Source organism: Semicossyphus pulcher, unplaced genomic scaffold (assembly GCF_022749685.1).
Source record: "Semicossyphus pulcher isolate SPU_LCO1_2020_fin unplaced genomic scaffold, fSemPul1.0.p SCAF_25, whole genome shotgun sequence".
Taxonomy (NCBI): Eukaryota; Metazoa; Chordata; class Actinopteri; order Labriformes; family Labridae; genus Semicossyphus; species Semicossyphus pulcher.
Window position 1 is genome coordinate 5,432,226 of NW_027211699.1, and position 24,009 is coordinate 5,456,234.

A 24,009-nucleotide genomic window follows, 5' to 3' on the forward strand; every position below is an offset into this window, starting at 1 on the left:
CCTTCCTCTCTGCCATAGAGCTCCTTTTGTGTCCAAAAACTATTAAAGACACATCTCCAGGCCAAACATGGATATATTTAAACATTATGCAATAATATGGTTTTTTTTCCTTCCACAGTTTCGAAGTGCAACTGCACCATCTAATAAAAGCCCTTCTTTAATATTCTATATATTTATATTTTTCTAAAGTAATAAAAAAGTTGTGAGTTTACTCCTCATGTTGTGTGAGGCCAAAACAAACACGTAAAAAGTTTCTGGAATAAATGAAGGTTGGATAAAGCTGTTCATCATTGTTTGACTCAGAAAGAAACACATTATTGTTAACGACATAAAGCTGCTGTCCAATCAGCTGTTTCTGAAAAGGTATAAGGGGCGGGGCTTACAGGTGTGGTCACAGGTCAAAGGTCAGACACAGCACAGTGTCAGGTCAGTCGAAAAGTCCTTTTTGCGTGTGAAACGACTGAGAGGTGTCGGCTATGATAAGAGCTGTTCGAGTTGCTTCCTTTATTATCTCCTTCGGCAAAGGAAACACTGGACCATCTTTTACAAAAGGAAAGAAGAAAATAACGACCCACAATTCCTTGCGGCAGCTACATTTAAAGTTACGCACCTCTCAGCCGTTCATGAAAACACAGCGGTAACATCCGGCCAGTGCAGTCCGATTCTCTACGCTGTCTTTTCCTTTCTTCTTCTGAATTCTCCTCACACCTTTCCTTGACATTGTGACATTTTCCATCGAGGTCAAGGAAAAATGATTACGTAAAGCTAATCGCAGTTATCATGCTAACGCTGTCTTGGAAGCTGCTCGCCCTGTGTGACATTAGCTCGTCTGACTTCAGTTACCAGTTTATGGTCTGGACTGTCTAAGCCTGCCACACCTGTGATATCCCATGAGCTGGTGAGTACTAGCAAAGATGGCACGTGTAGTTTATAGGGGTTTTGTTGCCTTAGCAGGTCTCAGTGGACAGATTGCACTGCTTTTTCCCACCTAGTGCTTATTGAACCAGGTCCTGATCATAATCAACTTTACCAAGACTTTTCAAATCTGGACGCGATTAACCCAGAGATCCTTAAAAGTTTTTAAAATATAGTTTCAGATTTGTGGAAAAAAAAATATTACAGAAAGGGAGATTTGACCATATTTTTCTAACTTAGAAATCACTGGACCAGGTCCACATCAAAAACCTCAACACTAGCTCCTTTATTTCATACTCCGGGCTAAGCTTAAGCACAACAGCGTTAAAAGGTGTTTCTATTATTTTGTCCACCCTCTTTATATAAATAAAAGTAAAATATTAGAAACAACTCTGTAAAATGTACATTTATTTTAGATTTGCACTAAATAACATTTGTACTTTCATTGGATTAAAAAGTACAGCTGGATTAAATGGAAATTCTCCAGTATACTCCTGTATAGGCTGTTTTCTTCTTGTTTTACTGGAAAAATAAATCTCCCAGCATGCACCTCTCTCCTCCTTGAAGATTTCTTTGTATTTAGTTGCTTTCACATCATCCTCGACCTTCAGGGCTGCAGCGTGACGCTGGCTGTCTGTTTCTGATGATTGTTGTCGGCTCACAGGAGGCTCAGGGTTGGTTCAGACTGAAGAGCTGTTTCTGTGTTTTATGAAGAACACTTCACAGTGTTCTGACCTGACAGCGGAGGATTTATCAAAAATGTTTCTGTAACAGTTACTAATTATTTTATCTATGTGATATAGAAGCAGAGCAAGAGCTGAAATCAAAGATCAGGTGACAAATATGGAGAATATAAGATGTGAAAATGATCAGCATTAGAGGCAGCGTAAAGCAGGAGATCTGACAGCTAGCGGCTAGCTCCCCTAATTATGCTCAACTTTAAGACTTAATCATCTAACCAGGTGAGTTTTATAAAACTTTTAAAACCCACAATTGTTGTCAAGATTAGAGAAGCTAGCTAAAGACCAAAAACCAGGCTTTTGCACCAGGCTGTAAACATGTTTAATTCTGCTGTAAAGTTAGGCATTTTAATAAGGGGCCTAATGGGGATTGACTCACTTTAGGAGCCAGCCTCAAGTGGCCACTTTAGGAACTGCAGCTTTCGGCACTTACGCATTGGCTTCATTTCTTAGCCCCCCCAAGGTTGCTGCGTGGATTACAATCAGTAAGGGCAGTTCTCTTTGGTACCGACTGAGTTTGATTTAATCTTTTAGCAACACAAACATGGAGGTCAGAACCTGAGCAGAGACAGAGGAGACTGATCGGAGGATTACAGAAGATAAAGTGAAAAATAAACCAGAGGAGACAGTGGGAGAGAATTAGAGTCAACCTTGAGGGATTCATTATCCTCTCCTGACTGAATTATTGGATCGATGAATTGAATTAAAAGGAGCCACCTCTTCTGCCTGATCTGCAGTCCTGTCCTGGTGTCCCCTGTGGTACCAGGCCACTCGCAGCAATAATGCTCTTTCGTTCTGTATTTTACAGCTTTAAGGGTAATTTATTACCATTGTGGTCTCTCCAGTGGTGGAGGAGGTACTCAGATCGTTTACTTCAGGAAAAAAAGAATACTACCATGTGACACTACTCTGTTACAAGTAAAGGTATGTTAATATAATCAGGAAAACGGATTACAAGTGAAAATACTGACAGTGGCAGCAGGAAATGGGCATTTTTTAGCTTCCGATCATCAGACTGTTGATAAAAAGTAGACGAAGCTTTTTGGTTTCAAAAGCGATGTAAAACTGCCTTTAACCTGCATTCTTTCTATCGTCCAGCAGGGGGCGTTTCCACTGTTGCAAAAAGATTCTATAGAAGTCTATGAGACATAAGCCTACTTCTTACTTGATGTATTACCTCAGTAAACATTTTCCTGATTAGTTTATGTTCTCATTTGCAAGTTTTAGTCTTCTTTAATCCAGCATGATGATCATTTTGTCCCATTTAGATTCAAATAGACACTGAAGCAGGAAATGCTTTAGGGCGGGGCTACCTGTGATTGACAAGCTGCTACCACAGCGATCTGAAAACTGTCTTGTTCAGTTTCCAGTTGTACTAAAAGACACCCTGAGAAGTCTGCTGTTCATTTTTTCAGTAAGTACATTTTGTTTAAAGCCTGTTTTTAGCTTACCAAAATTAGCATCTCGGTTCCTGTAGCTGTGTCCCAATTCAGGGGCAGCATCCTTCGAAGGCCGACTGAGTCACAGCTGCGCGGTGAAGGCTGTCCCATTTTGAAGGCTCCTCCAGATGTGGCCAACAAATGCATCCTCCTTTTCCCCGGGCAAAGGATCCATCGGTATCCTTTGTGTATCCTTTGTGACCAACATATCCAGAGATTTAATGCCCGCCAATTCAAGATGATCATACAAGATGGCGGTCTCTTAAACGGCCGAGGAATACACTTTTAACGTTTTTGGTTTCAACTCAATCAAATAGCTAGTGATACAATTATTCAAACACATGACAGGGGCCTTGAAACAAATGATCTTTAGAATGATAGGTTAAGTTACATCACGTTAGCTATGTTAGCTACTTAGCTAGCTAGCTACCTGTTGCTAGGTGCCCGGAGCGGCGCTTTGTGACACAAGGGTAAGGGCGGGAAAAGCTGGTGACGCAAACAGGAAACCCTCTTTTGACCATCAGTTCAGCTTTAGCGTTCTACGCAGGCTGCGTAGGATACAGCCCGTGAATTGAATTGAGACACAGCTTGCTAACCACACTAGCCCTTGTGTTGAAGATAGCTTAACTTTTCCTAACCCCTGACTCCAGCTTGACTCTTTCGTCAAAAATGTGGTGTCTTCTGGCTCCAAAAAAACAAGATGAAAACGGCCAAAACTGTCACAACTCGAAGCTTCAAAGCGGGAGTTCACGAACCAATGGATGAAGTCAAGGTGACTACGTCCAATTCTCATGTACAGTCTGTGGTAAACATATCAAATTAAAAAGCTTACCGCAGTTTAGGGTGCATAAAATACACAAACACATCAAATGACCGAGTAGAAGTGATGTAAAACACTGCAGCAGCACAGTTTATCTTATTTGAGCTAAATGGGCTGAAAAATGCTCGAGTGCTGGTCAGGTTCCCGGTTATCTCTTTCTGTCTTTGGAAACATTTTGATCAAGATCAGCCAGGTGTTTTCCTCTCTAAATCTGTGAGCTCCATCTAGTGGACTGCTGTCCGTCATGTGTACTGTACAGTATGAATGTGTTTGTTGTGTCTGAAAACACATCATGAGTAGCAGAAAGGCGGGTTGGAAGTTTATTTTAGTGTTCATGGATCACTTATTGTCTCCTTGTGTTTCACCGGCCACTTTCTCGTTTTAACCGGTTATGTGTAACTGCACGTGCCTTCACTGCAGCTGTATCCTCCGGGGCGGAAGTTCCCCCGAAGTTTCCTTTTTTTTTTTCTTTTTTTTTTTTTTTACAATTAAACAACTCGTGGTCTTTTATCACTTCCAGTTTACGGTTTTAAGTTCCCACAGCGAAACGCTCAGTTCTCTTATTGGCATCAGAAGCGTGTTGGCGGCATGCTGAACAGAACAGACTGGCTTGTCTCCTCATAAACTAACCACACCCTGGGACTCTCCATTGTCAAATTCAACCGACACTGCACAAAAAACAACCGCAATTTCCTAGTCCGTTGATTTCTCTCACGCTGAAAGGCTGATTAACTTTGTCCTTAAACAGGTTAGTTGGACAGGCTACACAATGTTTGTGTAACACTAATTAGCACAAACAAACTAAACGATAGAGGCGGCACAGACTAGTTACTTCGTGTTCTGTTGGGTATAATCACTCTTATTGTCAATGGAGTCTGGTAGCTTTGAAGAGAGGTGTAACGCCTGTTTCTAAACATGTCAGAGACTTAAGAAAACATTTTGAGCCTGTGGGTGGTAAAAAGAGGCACTTTCAGTGGATGTTTTTGCCTCTTATACAGCTGTCTGCAAGAGCAATCTACTGGAGCCAAACTCTTTGTACTTTTTAGTCACTTAAACATCTAAGTTTGTAAGAATAAAGCCCTGATTTATAAATAGACTCTTGTGTGCAGAGAACTCGTGTTTGATGTTAATAAAGTAAAGCCGAGATGAAGACGTGGGCAGCAGGAGCGGCACTTTAATGGCTTCACACAGTTCTTTATGGAGGAAAAACAGCACTTAGGTTAGCAGAGATAGGCAGTAAGACGATTGCATTTTTATTCTTATCACCACTGCATGAACAGACAATGTAAACATCAGCGCTACCTGTAAACTTCTATACGTATAGTGCAAAGCAGGAACACAACTCTTTGGCTGTCAGATTATAAGACTAAACAAACCGTCAGCTTGTTTGTAGGCACATTTCTTCTTCTTCAGTTGCATTACAGATTGTATTCTTTTCTACTTCATGCTGGTTTTCTGTCCAAAAGTAAACCTCTGATTCTCATTTACCCTTCATAGTGCAAAAGAGGAAAGATGTGGATGAAGATTTTAAACGAGTTAGTCAGACGTTACAGCGAGGCGACAACTTCAAACCACTGGAGGTTACCACAACTAAATTTACAGCTACATAAACATGGAAAAACAGACAGTATGCGGATGTTTTTTGTCAGTGTATGTGGATGTTTTTGTCAGTGTATGCGGATGTTTTTTGTCAGTGTATGCGGATGTTTTTTGTCAGTGTATGTGGATGTTTTTTGTCAGCGTGAATCCGTTCAAGTCTCATGCAGCTTGTCAGTAATCACAGTGTAAATAGGTGGGAAGCTTGTGAAGGAGGTAAAAGTCTCATTCATGCTTTCATACACACTACAAAAGATGAACAACTGTGTTAAGAAACATCTGCTTCTTTGATAAAAAAATCAAAAAGGTACAAAAAGTCCATTAACAAAAACACTTAAGCAAAGTTTGAAAAAGTAAACTACATTTCCCAAGATGCATTTCATTAAGAAACATTCAGTCAAGAGCTTCTAGTTCTGCTTCATGCTCCGCTAATGCTGATAAAACATTTAGATCAGTTTACTTTCTAACATTAGAGGTTCAAAGCTTTGCCTGCCAGTTTGATATATTGAAGCTCTAATTACTACAATACCCATGATCCTCAGCTGCCATGGAGAATGAGGTATGTATTACAGTGGTAGTGAAGTTGTAGTGAGATTCAGGATAATCTCTTGCATGAAGTCAGAATGTCTTGATCAGTGTAAGCTTCAATAAAATGCATCTTGGGAGATGTAGTTTATCTGTTTTAATGTTCTCAGGCTTCTTGTAGCTTCTGATTTTTGACCAAAGATGCAGATATTTTCTAACACAGCTTTGAAAGCTCTCGAGGATAACGTAAGGTCCGACTTAGATTTTGTGTTTGTGAATTCATGTTTGTGAATTTTTTACATAACTGTATGGTAATATACATTTAAATTTCTTAATTCAGTCTAATGAATATTCTACCCCTTTGAGTTTTTAGGGCTTGTTACAAATCTGTTATTAATTTTACAATTAATTATCTTAATAAAGCTTTTTATTTGGCAATTGTGGTATTACCCGTTTTCTGTTTCTTCTTCTTCTTCTTTTCTTTATTTCTTTATTATTATTTCTGTGGTCATATATCAGCCATTGTAAACTAGAAAAAACTTTTTAATGTGTAAAAACTATTTTTAGGAATCTTTTATTAAAGTTACACATTAAATGTAAGGTTATTTGTTAAGATATTTAATTTTTCCACACGTATATTACTATTCCTGTAGAGCTCCTCTAATAAGTTTACAAAAGCTGATATAAAAGTAGTACAATAACTGCCAGTCACGTAACATAATGTAGGAGAAAATTGTGACTTGAACCAGAATCTAACGCTTGTTTCCATAGTAATTACACTTTACAAGTTGTAATGCTGCTAACCCCCTGAAATCACTTCCCGTTACAACCCTGATGGACCTTTAGTGTCCCTGGCAATTTATTTTTGTTCCCAGCTTGAGAACTACATTCTTGGGACAGTTTTGAGTGCAAATCTTGGCTTGGAAGAAAATTCATTTTAAAGGTGCACTTCCTGTGTTTGTTACAGAGCCAGACTGTGACCACTCATACCTGCAGTGGTCTGAATGGTTCTTTAACGAACCTACAAAGTGCATCTTCAACGTGCAAAAAGGCACATGCTGCTTTAATATCATCTGTCAGAAACACACGTCAAAGTGTGAGAAAAATGAGCAACGTGGCGGTTTACTTTTGGACACTTTCAATCTACTCCCTCTCCTCTCCTTTCCCTTCTTCTTCTTTTTCACTTTCCTCCTCCTCACTCGGCCTGGCCCTGTCCCGGCAGCGCCCCCAGCAGGCCGGAGGCCGTGGTGAACAGGTTGAGGGGTGTCGTTCCGTCAGTGATGAGGGTGGACTTCAGCCCCAGAGACTGCAGCATCTTCACCTGGAGGAGACATGAAAAAAGACAGTTAGTTTGAAGTCTGAAGTCTGAAGTCGCAAACTGTGCAAAAAAAAAAGACAATCAGATACTTTCACTTTGGCATTTTTACTTTAAATATTTTCCGGTTTTATCTCTTAATTTTGACTGTTTGCTTGACAAAAAGACAACTGGGTTTTTTTGTCCCTTTATAAACTAAATAATCATGAATATAAATCTTAATATTTTTAAAATTTGAATAAGAATTTGTTATTTGCAGCAGTAAAATGAACGTCCCGAACGTCCTTACTATCCACATTTAAGATCAGTGGATGCAGCTCTGTTGGTTGTTCCTAAATCTCGACAGGTAACCAAAGGTGACAGGGCTTTTGCAGTCAGAGCGTCTGACTGTGGAACTCTGCCAATCACAATAAGACAACAGACCTTCTTCTCCAGGACGGCTGTATTGAATTCTTAATTTATCTTCTGCCTTTAACCGTCTTGTAATCTAATGTATTTTTATCTGTTGTTTTTATCTGCTTTCCTTTTATCTTTCTGTCGAGCACTTTGTAACCTTGTTATTAAGACAAGTGCTATATAAATAACGTTAATTATTATTATATTTTCATTATATAACCAACCACAACATAAAAGGTGCGTTCAGCCAGTTTAAAACGGTCTCTGTATTATGTATTCTTTCTTTAAAAATAAATATTATGGTGAAAACTAATTAACCTCAACATTTACACAGATACAGTTTGTTCAGCGAAAATATGTCATCATCGTTGTCTGAACTACTTTACTAAACTACTTAGTAACGGAGATCAGATGTGCCAAAGATAATCACAACAGTGCTGATATTCAGTATAACGTCACAACCTCGAGTGTCTTATTACTTTTATACGACAATTACTTTTATTTTTGCTCCACCAACTCGACAAGTTCCACAACTTAACTGAAACTGGACTTTTGTTGCCAAGCAACCAAAACATCCTCCTGCACTCCTGCTACAGGTTACTACAGACCAGCTGTTTTTTATCACGTACATTTATCCGTTTTAATTTATCATCAACCAGTGAAATAAGAGTCTGCTGTGTGATGCAGAGGTACCATATGTAATGTCAATTAACAGTATTCAGAACACCTGGCTGAGGCGGAGTGATACACAGAGTGAAAAGTCATCAGCACTCATGGAATGCCTCTTGTCCAATCAGATTACTTGCTCAGAACTAACTGTTGTATGTTTGTTAAAAAACAGTTTCATCCAGTGTTTTTACCTCAGAAGTTCTTCATTTTAGTAGCTGGTATTAGTAGTCATGAGTGGCAGAGGTAAGTGGTATTTAGTGGTAGTTGTTGGTAGTAATAGTTAGTTGTAGTAATAGTAGGTAGTACTTGTAACAGAAGCAGTCGTAGTTAGTAGCAGTAATAATTAGTATTTAGTAGTAGTTGCTGTTAGTAGTAGAAAGTAACTGCTAGTAGTTAGTAGCTGTTTTTAGTAGTACTAGAAATAACTAGTAGTAGTAAAAGTACATTTAACAGTTAGTAGCAGTACAAGCAGTTTGTGTCATAGTATATGTAGTAGTAGTAAGTAGAAGTTTAGTAGTAATAGAGAGTTGTTGTAGAAAGTAGTTAGAAGTAGTAGTAAATACTAAGTAGCAGTATAAGTAGTGGTTAGTATTGGTAGTTACTAGTTCGCATTATTACCTGCAGCTCAGGCCCAGCCCGGGCAATCTCTTTCAGCGTGTCGCTGCCCAGACTCTGCACCATCTGACCGAAGCGCTCGCTCTCGATGTGAGCCAGACGCTTCTTCTTGTCCACCTCCAGAGTGTCCATCTGCTGCTTGTAGCTCAGCTCCTGCTCACGAGCCTTCGCCAGCCGCTGGAGCTCAGACTCCTGCACACACACACATACAGGTATTACAGGTATTCTTTTTTCTGTCATTCATCACTCTTGAACTGTGGATATTTTTTGGACAAAAAGGAAATGAGTGATGTGAGGAGGTCAGGCTGGTTAGAAACTAAATGCTGTATTTTTCCATTTTTGATACATTAAGCAAACTGGTGATAATACGAACATACTTTTACTTTTTCCTGCTGTGTATTACTTTCAAAGATTAGTGTGGCTACTTTTACTTAAGCGAGATATCTGAGAGCTAGTTCCACTGCTGTTGTGTCGGGAGTTTAATTGCAAAGTGTGGAACAGGAAGTCAGGACGTACCGCCTCGATCTGCTGAGCCTCTGCCTTCAGTTTGGCCTCGTGGACTGCTGCCTCTCCCTGAATACGAGCTGCCTCCGCCCGAGACTGAGCCTCCGCCTTTGCAGCTCCGGTACTCTCCACCGCAGCACTGAAACACACAAAGGCAGGTTCATATTAGTTTTTTTATTTGCCTTTTTTCTTGAAAATAAACAAGCTAGCGTCAGAGAATTGCGCAGAAGCTTACCTAAGTGCCTCTAGCTCCAGCAGCTCCTTCCTGGCTCTCTCAGCCTGGGCCTGGTCGGTGATCCTCTGCCTCTCCAACTTACCCCGAGCCTCCTGCTCGAGACGCTCGGCTTCATGCCTGAACACAGACAGAGAAAACTTCATGAAGCTAGACGACTCCTATACTTTTAAAAATGTCATTCTTGGATTGGATTCATTTCCTCTTAGCTTAGTGATACTCCGCTATAACCGCTTAGCTGCCTTAAGTTAGCTTCAAGGTCTTGTTAGCCATATTTTAGTCCTCTGGGTTTCGAGTTAGCCTCTAGCGCTCTTTAATTTAAAGTTAGCTTCTAGTTTTTCTTTACTAAGGGCTATTCCATGTGGTTCGTTTTAGCTAGCTTTCAGTCCCCTTAGTACTAGCATTAGCAAGGTCTTCTAGTTTCTCTTAGCTTAGCGTTAGCTTTTAGTCCCTCTTAGCAGCCTATGGCTGAGCTAACTTTTAGTCCCCTTAGCTTAGAGTTAGCTTCTACGTCACCTTGATGTACAATTAGCCGCTGGGTCTGCTTAAGTTAGAGTTTGTTTTGGTTTCTCTTAGCTTAGGGTTTGTCAGCTTAGCTTAGCATTCGGCTTAGCCTTTACTAGCTTGTAGATCCTGTTAGCTAGATTTTAGACACCTTATCTTATACTGTAGTTAACTTCTAGCTTTTGAGTTATGGCTCTACTCACCTAAATCCAGCAGACTACAGGTTACATTTGTGCGTAACTTGTTAAGTGGATTTTGTCCCCTTTTGAGGTAAAGAGGCTTTCAACCTGCTCCATCCTACAGTCTTTGTGCTAAGCTAGGCTAAATGTGTCTCTTTACTGGAGACAGGTTTTCACCAAATGTCGGTTGTAGTTATAAGAACCTGCAGATATCATTGACAGATGGGAGATCTAATAAAACCAGGTGCTTCATGGGAAAAATTTCTTGGGCATCAGAAAAAAGGCAAATATTGATCCTTCCGCTTCCATACTGGAGTCTAATTTCCTTTCTGATAATACCCAGCGGCCGGTAGTGATTATAAACAGTGGTTGTGTGTGTGTTCTGGTGTGTGTGTTCTGGTGTGCGTGTGATTTTCTGACCGTGCTGCGGCCTCCTGGGAGTTGGTGGTGATCTCGATAGCCAGCTGGACGCTCTTCTGAAGGGCGTCTCGTGTCCTCTGGTCAACAGGCTCAACAGACTGGATGTCCACGCTGCTGATAACCAGCTTGTTCTGGTTGAAACAAAGGTTGGACCGAACCGCCAGCTTCTCATCAAAGCCGAACACTGCAGAGCAGATGATGCGGTTCGAGTTCTGCAGACGAAATAGATCTCAGATTTAGTACGAGTAGAAAGATACGTTATGATTTTATAAAGTTGAGTGAAAACAAACCTTGTGGAAATCGTCAAACTGCACAGAGGCGACGGCTCCTCTGACTCGGGAGGCGATGGCCTTACAGGCATCGCCAACAAAGTCAGGAACGGAGAACACAGCTGCTGCATCAGCAGGGTTAGCTGGAGCCTTGATATCAAAGTGCCTGAAGAGAAACAAACAGGAGAGGAAGACGGATCGTGTTAAGGGATGGTAAACTTAATAAGATTGTGGGCCTCTTCAACTGTAAGTTTCCTTTAGCTTGAGTTAGCTTGGGCTTACTTTTGGTTCCCCTTAAATTAGGGTCAGTGTCCATGTCCACTTAGCTTTGCATAGGCGTCTTGTTCCTGTTAGCTTAGACTCTATGTCCACGTAGCTTTGCAGTCTCCCTAGCATACAGCATACAGTTAGCTACTAGTTCCCTTTAGCTCAGTCTTAGCTTAAAGCTCCCCTTTAGCCTAGAGTTGAGTTGAACAGAGTCTAAACAAGCTTTTCTCCGGTGTGTTTTAGTTACCAGTTGTAGGAGAGCTGCAGCTGCAGGCGGGCGTGGTCGGCCGTCTCGATGGTGATGATGTCCGTGAAGAAGTCTGGCCCCAGCAGGAGGCAGACGGCCTTGATGACATTGGCCCTCTTTGGTTTGTCTCCGGACAGGGACAGCACAGTGAACTGCTCGTCAGGTCCCAACATCACCATCTCTGGTCCGAACACCACCCTGAAGACCACAAGCACAAAACCACATCAGCCTGCATATAACCTACACATCCCTCAGTCAACACGGGAAACCGTGGGAGTCCCACCTGGCCTTCTTCTCTCTGTAGTCATAGACCTGGATGGCAGCGTTGTGGGGGACTCTGTAGGAGACCACTTTGGTCTTGTCTCTCTGCTTGGCCTCGCCGGTTCTGGTCCGGTCCGAGCGATCAGCCAGCGGGTCGAGAGGAGAAGCCAGCAGGGCCTCGACATTAGCTGGAAGCTCCTTCTGCCACAGCTCCTCATCCTGGGTCAGCATGTAGGTGTGACCGATCACTGCTCGCACCTGAGAGGCAGAAAGACACACTGGTGTTGCTGAAGGAAGCCCATTTGTTTGTCAAGAAACAGCGGTATGCTCATTTAAAAGAAGCAGCCTTGGACTTGTACCTTTCCAGTTTTGATGTCCCGGACGTAGATGCCCTCGTTCTCATCCAGCGGGATGGCCTGCCTTTTCAGCATCACCTCCACAGCAGCGGGGGGGACATACTCGATGGGCCCCCGCAGCATCCAGCGGTCTCCAGGGCGTCGAAGGACACCCCCTCTCCGCGAGCGCTTTGCCCTCTCTTGCCTCTGCTCCTCTTCGTCACTGCCCTCTTCCTCCTCGGCACGCTGGCAGAGAGTACGGGAGAGAGACAGGTGGAGGAGGGAGAGAAGGGTTAACGTGGCGATGCATTGGAACGGGGGAGGAAGGGGAGAGGTGGGGAGAGATGGAGGAGAAGGAAGAGGAGGGGGCGGGATAGGAGAGGGGCACTAAGAACAAAAACAAAACCGAAAGAATGTGGCGAGAAAAAACGTAAAGGGCGGATAAAGTGATGAAGGTGACGAGACGGGGTTTGATTCAAAGGAAAGAAGGGAGGGAGGAAGAAGAGAACAGAGTAGGGGTATAATGGGTTAGCCAGGTAGGAAGGGAAGATGGTGCAGTGAAGGGCAGAATCACCCTGTCTCATGTTTTAGAAGTTAGAATCTCCCAGCTCTGTTTTATAGCTTTAGCTGGTCAACTTCATAGTTGTGAATCAGGAACTCCAGTATATTGAAGAAGAAGCTCGTAAAAAAAAAGGAGAAGTAAAAGGGAGCATGCATCATCTGCTTATTTCAGTTTAATGTTCAAAAAACTCGAACTTATTAGTACTTAATTAAAAGCATTGCAGGTGGATTTTAATAAGAGTGAGTTGAAGAGCAACTTATCATCAAAGGACTTGTTTCAGCATGTCTCTGACCTCAACCAACCACCCTGATTTCTGATATTTCCTGGCAATTCTTCCCACCAAACTCCTTACTACCGATAACAGGTTGCACCGAGCGCTACTCTGAACACACCCATCATCTTTGCCAGGTGTGGTCCAAGCTGCCAAGGACTTTAAACTTTACCCAGAGATGACAGGAACACACCCCTGACTTATCGCTTCAGTCAGGGGCTTTAAAAGGTCTGTAGTAATATACAGAGGTTGTGGTTCTTTCTTACACAGCTCTGTATGAAGACGCAGTTTGCTTTTGTAATCTCTGACCAACAGGCTGTAAAAGAGCAGCTTTACAAGCTGTCAGAGTACAACAAAAAGAATATGAATCTTAGTAGGAACAAAGCTCCTCCCTACATTCCTCTGAGCTCTAGTACCGGTAACTCCCTCACTGAGAGAGGAGAGAAATATTTCCTGAAAGACTGGACGCTGACACAAGAATAAACAAAGAATAAATATTATTCTCATATGTGCTACTCAAACCCCGGGCGGTACTTCAGCAGTTGCCAGGAGGTTTAGTAGTATCATTACTTGGTTAAAAGTCTGCAACCATATCAAAACATGTTGGGGTGCTTAAAAAAATAACAAGCGAACACAGAAGTCTTAGCAGGTAGCATCAAAGTAATGGATAAACAGTTCAAATAGTTGGCTAACACGTAAAATCGTTCGCTAATATTTTAAACTGTTTAACCACTACGTAAGCTAAAATTGTAAACAGTTGAAATAGTTAGCTGAAGTTATGGATAAACAGTTCAAATAATTAGCAAACACATTCAATAGTTAGCAAATCATTTCAACTGTTTCCATTACTTAAGCTAACAGCTAAAGCTAACGGTTGATTTAGTTAGCTAAAGTAAGGATAAACAGTTCAAATAATTAGCTAACGGATTAAATAGTTAGCTATTCATTTCACCTGTTTCCATTACTTAAGCTAACAGCTAAAGCTAACGGTTGATTTAGTTAGCTAAAGTAAGGATAAACAGTTCAAATGATTAGCTAACAGATTCAATAGTTCACTTAAATACTAAACAGTTCAAATGATTAGCCAAGCGATGAAATAATTAGCTCAATAAATCATTTGAACTGTTTATCCATTCCATAACTTAAGCTAACGGATGAAAACGTTAGCTTAAGTTATGGATATACTGTATAGCTCAAATGATAAGCTAACGGATGAAATAGCTTATGACTGGATATAGTTCACATGATTAGCTTAGCTTAAGTAGTGAATAAACAGTTGAAATTATTAGCCAAAGTATCGGATAACAGTTCTACTGATTAGCTTACAGATGAAATAGTTGGCTTATTAATTGAAATGTTTATCCATTGCTAACGGATGAAAAAGTAAGCTGAAGTGATGAATAAACAGTTCAAATGATAAGCTAACCCATGAAATAGTTAAGTAAAGGACAGTAAAGGATAGCTTAAAATTTGAACCACTTATCCATCCCCTTAAGCTAACACTTGAAATAATGGATAAACAGTTTAAATGATTAGCTATTGGTTATGGATAAAATGTTGAAATTATTAGCCTACAGTTAAAACGCTTAGCTTAAGTAAGAAGTTTTAACTTGAGGCTGAAATAGTTAGCTGTGTAATGGTTAAAAATTCTGCTTCACTTACCAAATCACCCTAAATGTTCTATTTGTGCATATTGATTTTGTTTTGTTGTAATCTCAACATCATTGAAAATGAGGGCATGCCTTCAATGATTCCTCGAGATTGAAAATTAAGAAAATTTTGACACTTCAATTTACTTTAAGACAGTAGTGTTAAACATTTTGTACATGATCATCCCTGGGAATTAATGGTAGTACGTTGTCAGATGGAACGTTACTTAATCTGACAGGGCCTTAGGCTAAAAACAACATGCATGAAGCAGCCAGCTGTTGGACCGTGTTGTTAGTGCAGCAGAGCAAAGAGCTGGTTGAAGATGAAGAGACATCACAGGGTGTGGTAATTAATCAAGGAGACATCTCAGGTTTTATAAGTCAGAATAAGCTAAGCCTGTCATAGTGAAGCATGAAAACAACAGCTCAGCAAATGGGAGGACACCTCTCCAACATTCCTGAGTTCTCTCCTCACCTCCTCGGTGTCATTGAAGGCCTCCACAGCTCGGAGCACCAGACCCTCCTCCTCTGATAGCACATACACGTCCTGGATGCCCTCTTCAAGGGACTCACCCGGCTGCAGGAAAAATGAACGCTCGCCCTGACAGAGAGAAAGAAGGAGTCCAGAAGTAGAAGAAGTTATCAGATTGGAGTTCATATTACTGAAATGTTATTTGTTCACAGGTTTAGAATAACACAGATATTACTTAAATTACATGTTTTATTTTGGCATACTTCTTGGTTTAGCTGAATGTAATGTCTAATGTCAGACTCTTATTTTGAAGGACATGCTTTTCCTCACCTTCACCACCCTCTTCTGTCCCAGCTGAGGTTTCCCATCGGGTCCGACCGGGTCCAGGATCACACAGTACTGCCTGCTGCTCAAAGTGGTCACTTCCACCACCCCCACCACTTCCTCCGATACAGAGGGGATGTGAGCCTCCCTGTCGGCCATGGTGACGAGCCACTCCTCACCTGTGCGACGATCCCGCCCGCCGGCATCTTTGAAGTGCCGCAGAGCGCGAACGTGGAGCGCTTTCTGAAAGTAACACAAACAGACGACTAGTGACGCATTCATACGTTTAGAGAGTTCACACCTCAAGGTCAACTGTTTTATCAAGCTTCTACAGCCACCTCAACCAGTTTGTAATGTCCTTTTACACTCTTTGGGTCAGCTATTTACAGTAGAGTATTCACTGTAATATATTCAACTTTCTCAACTGATACAAGAGCTTAACTAGGTTTCTGAAACCATTCAAACTATCGTCCCTGAATCGTAGCCCATGCATCTATTTACTATTAAGATCTAGACTTTTAAATCTAGCGATTGTAGCTCCATTCCTTACTGGGAACCATTAAAGAGCACAAAATAGTCCCAGTTACACTCCAAGAAGACAGAGTGAAACACAAGAGGGAGGAGGGAGGAGTCACCTTGTCCGTCAGGATGAAAGCGTTCACAATGTCGATGACTTCTTCATGAGCACCTGGAAGGTACGCTCCCACCTTACTGACCAGCCACTCCTCACCTGAGAACACACAGACGTTTAAGTATGAGAACATTGACACAATCTCAATTAAAAGTCTTCGTTTTTTTAAGTGGCATTAACGGTCTATTTCAAATATCTTTAATCAGAGTTTTTTTTAGCAGCATATCTGGGATTTCTTGAGGGTGTATTCAAGTGAAATACATTTTTATTTTTACACCAGCAACACTGAATTTTACAAGGCAGTTCTTTAAAATACTAAAGTGTAAAACCTGCAGGATCATTCTGCAGATGTTAACTGAGGCAGACAACAGGAAGAAATCTGACCAGCAACTTCCTTTAACTGGATATGATTCATAATCGCTTCTGATTTAGGTCATTTCTGTTTATATGTATGCTTGTATGCAGACTGTGTGTGTGTGTGTGTGTGTGTGTGTGTGTGTGTGTTCTTACCTGTAACCCTGCGGACGCCACCTCTGTCCACTCCCTCCTTGCGAGCTCTCAGTCTGATGGCCTGGTTCTCCCTGATCACTGTAGCCTTGATTGTCTCCAGCACAGCCACCTCCTTCCTCGGGATGTACGTCCCTGCAAAATATATTCAGTGATTTAATTACAAACAGCATCTTCAAAATCAAACTAGTCAAATCAGTCTGTAAAATCCACGATGAGCAGAATATTTGATATGTTTGTGAGCGCAGGTTGGACACAGAGAGTATTCAGTGAAAACATACCGGGTCCTTCAAACAGCCACTCGTCTCCAGCGACTCTCTTCTCTCCTCTCTGCTCCTCAAAGTCCAGCAGAGCCTGCAGACGCAGCGCCGTGTCGGGGTACACGATCTGCAGCGGAGTCACCTCCTGATGCACAAACACAGATCGTTTAACATGTTTCCAATAAAACAGAACAAAGTCTTCTGTCATCTGTTAATATGTTGTTTCTGTTAATAAGTGGTTAACTGTCTTTGAATACTTTGCCCTAAATCTCCTCGACGTGGACAATAACGTTTCTTTAACGTTAAAAAATCCTGCTGGGACAGAGCGGGTTTCTTACACACCTGCTGGATCTCCTCTCCGGGGTACAGGGGGAACGGGTCCTGGGTCAGACGGATCTCCAGGTCGGCATGGCGGAGCTTGGCCTGACCCGATTGGTCGAAAAGGACCTGCTTCTCCTCATCGCGGGCGACGGGGTTGACCACCATGCAGTAGTGACGCGGCGGCACCATGATCATCCGCACCGGTGAGAAGAGGACTCTGAAAAGAAAAAGTTAATCATTATGACTGTTAAAGATAGAAAAAGATAAGTTTTTAACATTTTAAGTTTGTGTTATTATCTTTAAAAGCGATCGTATTTTGTATCAGTGAAGAACATAATATTGTTTATCAGTTAAAGTCTGTCTCTGTCGTTGCAAAGTGTGCTGCAGAGTCTCAGGAAGTTGAACAGAAAACCACATAGGTGGTTCAAGTGCGGGCTGTGACCTCCATTTGAAGTCGAAATTTTCCAGTAAAGACAGCTGCACAATATGTTCATGTATGTGTGACGTGCGTGTGCGCGAGAACGGACTACCCAATTGTTGGGCACGGGAAAAAAAGGTCACTTCACGCGCGTGCTGCTCCACGACAGAAAAGTTAGAGACTTCACCTTTTAGCGCAGTTCAGTATAAAAGCAGACACATCGAGCTGCCTGGCAGTCTTCTCACAGACTCCACCAGAGTTTGTTTCGTCTCGCAACCAGCTTCATGATGATGTCGATTTTATATTCAGGCACCATAGTAACATTAATGGCCAATTAACTTTTATTAGTGTTATCCAATTTATTCTACTTTAAATTTCTACTACACTACATCTCAGAGGGAAACATTGTGCTTGGCTACTTCACAAGGGTCATTTATTTTCCATTTCTAAAGGCGGTTGCCATGTTAATAGTAACTGCTAACGGTGTTAGCAGGGCTTGTTAGCATTTTAACGCAACCATATGATGAGACTATAACTTTTTATTATTCTTCCATTTCTCCTTATGTAAAAGCACGATTATTTTCCTCAAAAAGGGGAGCTGCTTTGGCAAAAGCAATTGATGATGAGATGCCAATGTGTTGAGCGCTAGCATAAATAACTAGCATGTCAAAGGAATAGTTGTAATGCTAGTTATTTAGTTTTAACTGCTAAGACAAGAGCTAGACCGACACCAGAAGCAGGCAGAAACAGCTAGCTAGCTAGTTTAAAAATTGCTAAACATGTATATGAAAGGATTGAGACAAACGAGATACAGCATGTGAATAAAGATAGGAGCTGCAGGGGTACATTTTTTTTAAAGCTAGCTTTCAGCTAGGCTAAGCTGGGCTAACCCCTTCATGGCATGAGATGAGATTAATATGTATCAAACTATTCATGTAACAATAATGTTTGTTAAGATACTAGCTTGTTAACTGTGATGTTTACATGCTTATGCTATCATTAGCGTAACGGCATTTGTAATCTTCGATTTATCATTGACAGATAATCCTTCTGGTGGTAATTAAGTTGTTCAAGTCACTTAGAAAGCTTTTATTATTGCAAACCGCCCTTATATTTTGTGATATTTTTGTGAATGTTTTAACAATACTTTCCGGACATTTCAAGACTAAACATTCTTATGCTAATCCATCTTTTACATAACACGAGGCATTCTTATTAGTTAATGTCAGTAAACCGTGAAGGGGAAGTGAGGCTGTACTTTGAGCTTTGATGCATTCAGGTCTCTTTTCCAGCTGCGAGGCGGAGTCAGAATTAGTGATTACAGTAAATGTATTCGGACAAATCAATAGTGAAATCGATACTCGCATGCTTGCTAACAGTGACGTCTTCAAAAACTGCTCCGTCAAACATTTCTCTGCTTGTATCAGATAAAATCACCGTGTAGGCAGAGAGCGGCAGTTAAAGTAAATCCATGTTTCCACAGCAGCTCTGTCCTGCTTTGATAAAGGATTATTAACACAGAGATGGGCGTGTGTGTTCCAGTAGAGTGGAAGAAAACAGAGAGCTCGTCACAGTGATAACACACTGATCTAATCTAATTCACTCGCTGTGACACAATAAGACAAAAGATTTGATCAGCAGCTCTTTAGAAAAACCGGTGACACACAGTTTAATCTAAAGTAATGGCATCATGGCGATGCAGTGGTTAGCCCTTTCACTTCAAAGCAAGAATTTTTGGGTCTAGATAACGGACGGATGGACACAGAAATTGTTGCAGCTCTAGTTATCGCCATTTTAAGCTCAGCTTTAATCTAACTTGTAAAAATCTATTGGCCATTTCAGCTAATAGCAGCGGCTACGTAATTCTAGGTTTGTTAAACGCAATCCGTCCATGTTGATGACTGTTGGCAAGTTAGCATGTTAAAGCTAGCATATGAAGGTGCTAACTTGCATTGAGAATAGCCTACAAGGAATGGACTGTACACTTGTATAACAGCCTTCTAGCTAACAACTTTGCTTGCTAGCTAATTTAACAGCATGCTAGCTTGCACAATTGTAGCACTAAAACATGTCAGAGAAAGGATTAAACATAAGATTCATGGCGTGTCTATCAAGACGTGTTTGTAGGTGTACTTTTGGAGCCAAGCTAGCCATTACACCTAGCTGCTAGTTTTTATGCTAAGCTAGGCTAACTATGTACTGACTTGAGAACAGATTCTTATCTTATTATTTAAGAAAAAAGTGAATATATTCCAGAATATCAAATTATGCCTTCAACAGTATGTCTGTTAACATACTAGCATGCTACTGCTGTGTCTTAACATGGTAATAATGCCAAATTTCTATGACAAGGCTAGGTATAAACATTTTTCTTATCCACTATAGCTAAACACATAAAAACAAACTATAGAGAAGCATTCGGACATTATTTGCATTTTATTCTCACTTATCTGCAGTTACAGAAGTAGAAAAGAGTTTGGTGTCTGACCTCTCATTGTCCTGGCGGATGTAAGTGAGAGGTCCGATCTCCACCCGGGCGATGTTGGTGTTCTGGTCCAGCACATGGATGTAGTGATGGGGTGGGATGCGGATGATTGACACATCCATCGGCATCTCAAACTCGGCGCCTTTTCCTCCTTTCTTAGACATGACGTTAGTTCACGCTGCAAAGAGACGAGGAAAGAGAGAGAGACGGTTATTAATGTTCAAGACATTTGACAAATCTTAGCAGTAGCGATACTTATTAGAAAGTACTTGTTTTAGGACACGGGGGCTTTATCTATTATTGTTTATGCAGAGTGAAAGTGTAAAAGTTCGGTATGAGGCGTCATCGGCCTCATAAGGAGAGTTCTTGTAAATCATTGCCCACAAATGTGGTCAGCCACATACTGGGTTTTGACCTAGTTTATTGTCATGAGAAGCATTTTCAGGGCGTATTTCTCTGCTGCAAGAAGGAGAAACGTTGATGTTAAATGGGTTGAAAAGGGTTTTAGATGTGTTGCACTGTTTCTGTTGTTTTTTGCACAGCAACATTGCAGATGTGATAAACAGTTAAATAATATGCTTTGTTGTTTTATCGTGCTTAAACTACTTCCTGATCAGAGATAATGCTTAGTTTTTATACTTTTCAGGTCCTATTAATTCAAAATAATGAAGAATGTAAACATGAATATCAAACAAAAGCTCAAAATTTCAAAATAAAAGTCCTCATTTTGGAGACTAACATATATTAAAATTACTGGATTAAAATTATTTACACAATAACATGTTCATCATTTTAATGTCGAAGCTCATGTTTGATAGTCTAATATATAATAACCAAAGAAGGACTTCCTGCAAGAAGCAGCAGGAAATGACTGAAGTACTTGTACTTCACTATATGAGCACATCTACTTTCCAGCCCTGGTTTATCATCAGTCATGTCTTCGTGTCTTTCACTAAACGTTAAAGTAAATGTTTACTTAAAGCTTCTTTTAGCATCAGGAACACTTAATACTCTGTGTGAACAATGACAGGGTGGAACCTCCATCACTGTTTGTCCTGTGAGTGATTTCTGTGTAGCAGGTGTGTCTCCGTGCATACCTGAAAGTCACTCTCAGACATTTGGTTTATTCAAATAAGTCGAGAAAAGTCATTTTTCTCTCAGCTCGACGCGTTCACAAAGAGCTCACTGTTCTGAAGTGAATCCTCCTTCGGACAAACGAGTTTCTCGTCAGTTTTCTCTGAACTTTGAGCTTCTTTTCTCTAGATTAGAGCTGACCGTCAGCAGCACTTCTCTGATATACGTGCAGAATTCAAAGAGAGTTTGTGCAGATTTCCAAACAATCTGTTTGCACAAAATGTTTTAACCTTTTCAAACACAAACAGCTACACAAGAACTTTGTGTTCAGAGAAAATACGTTCAATTTCAGTACTTCCACACAGCACAACAGAAGAGGGATGCAACTTTTTCTCTCCATATAGTGATTCTAGTACCTACATTCAGTTTTTATCTGACACTGTTTGATACTTCAGACATGTTTTACTCCATGGGTCAATGTTAGCAAACAAACAGCATGATGAAAAGGCCCGAGGTGAGAGTTATCATGATTCCAGTTTATAACTCGGAAACAGGAAATACCGGTAGGCTTATAACATCAAGCATTTTGCTCCAACATTTAAAGAAGGACAGATAAAGCATGTCAACGTCCTTACTGCATGGTGCTGTACTATTATTGCATAAGCAGGTTATGTTGTTTACGTCCTGCATGACTGCACTGTAAGTTTAATGCTGTGTGTCCGTTGTGTTACAGTTCAGGTAGGGTTTAGAAATCCTGAGTCATATTTCAGTCATGTGGTAAACAAGGCTCCATTTTACAGAAACACAGAGAGCAGATGGGAGGTGCCCGTTTCTGCTTCTTTCTCAGAACCAATCTAAAGTGCTTTGTTCTGTACTGAAGCAGCATCAGACCGTCCGGGCTGAATCAGCACTGCAGGCCTGCCAACAAGATGGATCTGTTCCCTCCTCACAGTCTCAGTGACCGTGAAAACACTCATAAAGCACATCAATAGATCTGGCAGCTGCTCATGTAGGAAAATTAATTACTGCGTGGGTCAACTTCCTGGTCGTCCTGCCAACTTCTTATCTCAGGCACAGCACCCAATACCAAACTCCCATTACAAATCCTCTCATTTCATGTCAACTTCCTCGCAGCCAGTGCTCACACTTCGCACAACATTGATTTAAACATTTTTGTAATTAATAGGACGCTGCTTAGAATACGGCGTTCATTAAAAAAAACACCAGGCAGTCCTAGCTTCATGCATGGCTTCATTCTCTTTTATAACACCGCCCCTCCGCGCTGATTTGACGCTCAGAATGTTAGTAGAAATGCCCTTTAATTAGAGGACAATCTGTTCTTAAAAGTTACGATTTTGTTCAATAAAGTCCTGCTCAGTGAATCAGACACATGCCGATTTAAAATGTGGCTTCTATTAATTCACAAAATATCTTGAGTTGGATTCTATTATGCATGGATCTTTGCCGATATGCAAGACAGTATTGAATTTTGTGATTTTAGAGCGAAGTTCTGCTGACAGCGGAGAGGTGGTTCTTACCTCGTCCCGGTGAGAGTCAGCAGAAGATGCGGGAGGCAGGCAGCTCAGAACGGGTCCTGGCTCACACTGATTGTGGTTTCACTGGTGGAAACTTCTGTAGATAGCAGGACAAACAAGACGACAGCTGGACTATAATTGGGGGGGGCGTAGCTGCTCCAGATCCCGGAAGAGAGACCAGCAGCAGAAGTCACGTGGTTTACAGTATATGCTGCAGAGCTGAGTCAGGCCGCACGTCAAAGAAACATGAAATAGATCTATAGGTGGCAACAACGCCGCAGTGGGTATAAAAGGTGTGTTAATCGTCTGTATTTAAGTCAAACGTGTTTTAATGACATGAAAGATTGTTTATGACGTGCTGAAGCCTGTAGAAAGAGTTGACACAGAGAGAAAGGGCGGCATCTGCTGGCAGATTTTTCGTATTGCATCTGTGTTACGTTGCGTCAAAATATAAATGAACTAATTTTAGAAACTAAAACAAAAAGTGCATGGACTGTAGGCATGTCTGTCCCTCCTAAAAGACATGTTGGAGTTCTTTCCACTACTTAAAATAAACGATTGAATCCAGGTCTTTAATATTGTATTTATTTCAATCTCGACATTGGATGATTGTAAAAATTACCGTGGAGATTGGTGGAAAATCAGAACCACATTTGTGCTTCAAGAAACTAAATTAAAAGTGTCAAGGTTAAATGAAAAATTACGATCACGTAAAATCAAACTAATTTAATTGAAAGATGTATTGATCACTTTTGATCAAATGTTTCCAGCTGCAGGTTTTAAAAACTATTAAACTTTCCTGAACAAGTATAACAAATGTTTATTGAAGAGTTGTGGTGATGCTCAACCTAGTTTTCTTTCAAAATCACAGAATGTCTCCAAACAATGTGTTCAATGTGCGCATTTGTGGGACCGGCGATGACGAGTTTGAAAGCAGGTGCGCGCTGCGGACGTAATTGAGGAGAGCGGACGAGCAGCGGTGGAACTGCCCCGCCAACTCCCCCGAACAAAGTATCCAGAGCCGTATAGAGAGAGTCGCGTCAGTGGAGGTCCAATATGCTCCATGATCCGCCATTGCGATGTCGCAACTCTCTCTCTCTCTATTTCTCTCTCTTTAGCATAGAAGATATATACAGTCTTTGCTCTATGGCTGTGAAAGTACCGTCACTCACTCACAGGCAGTCAGTCAGTTACTCAGTCGTTCACATACAGACCCATGTGTACAGCTGACCCCAGCGGTCAGCCAAAAAGA

General features: G+C 41.2%; 1 protein-coding gene across 1 annotated transcript; it reads right to left on the minus strand.

Annotated features, from left to right (window-relative positions):
* Window positions 1-5,060: 5,060 nt before the first annotated feature.
* Window positions 5,061-22,905, minus strand: mvp (major vault protein). The gene is made up of 17 exons (XM_069675890.1): window positions 22,761-22,905; window positions 20,152-20,326; window positions 17,267-17,462; window positions 16,946-17,069; window positions 16,668-16,799; window positions 16,162-16,256; window positions 15,533-15,769; window positions 15,206-15,331; window positions 12,273-12,494; window positions 11,936-12,171; window positions 11,653-11,850; window positions 11,160-11,304; window positions 10,870-11,081; window positions 9,770-9,886; window positions 9,547-9,673; window positions 9,034-9,222; window positions 5,061-7,356 (listed from the first exon to the last, which is right to left on the minus strand). The coding sequence occupies exons 2-17, from the start codon at window positions 20,310-20,312 to the stop codon at window positions 7,231-7,233; spliced, it is 2,643 nt and encodes an 880-aa protein (XP_069531991.1). The 5' UTR covers window positions 20,313-20,326; window positions 22,761-22,905; the 3' UTR covers window positions 5,061-7,230.
* Between the last annotated feature and the right edge of the window lie 1,104 nt (window positions 22,906-24,009).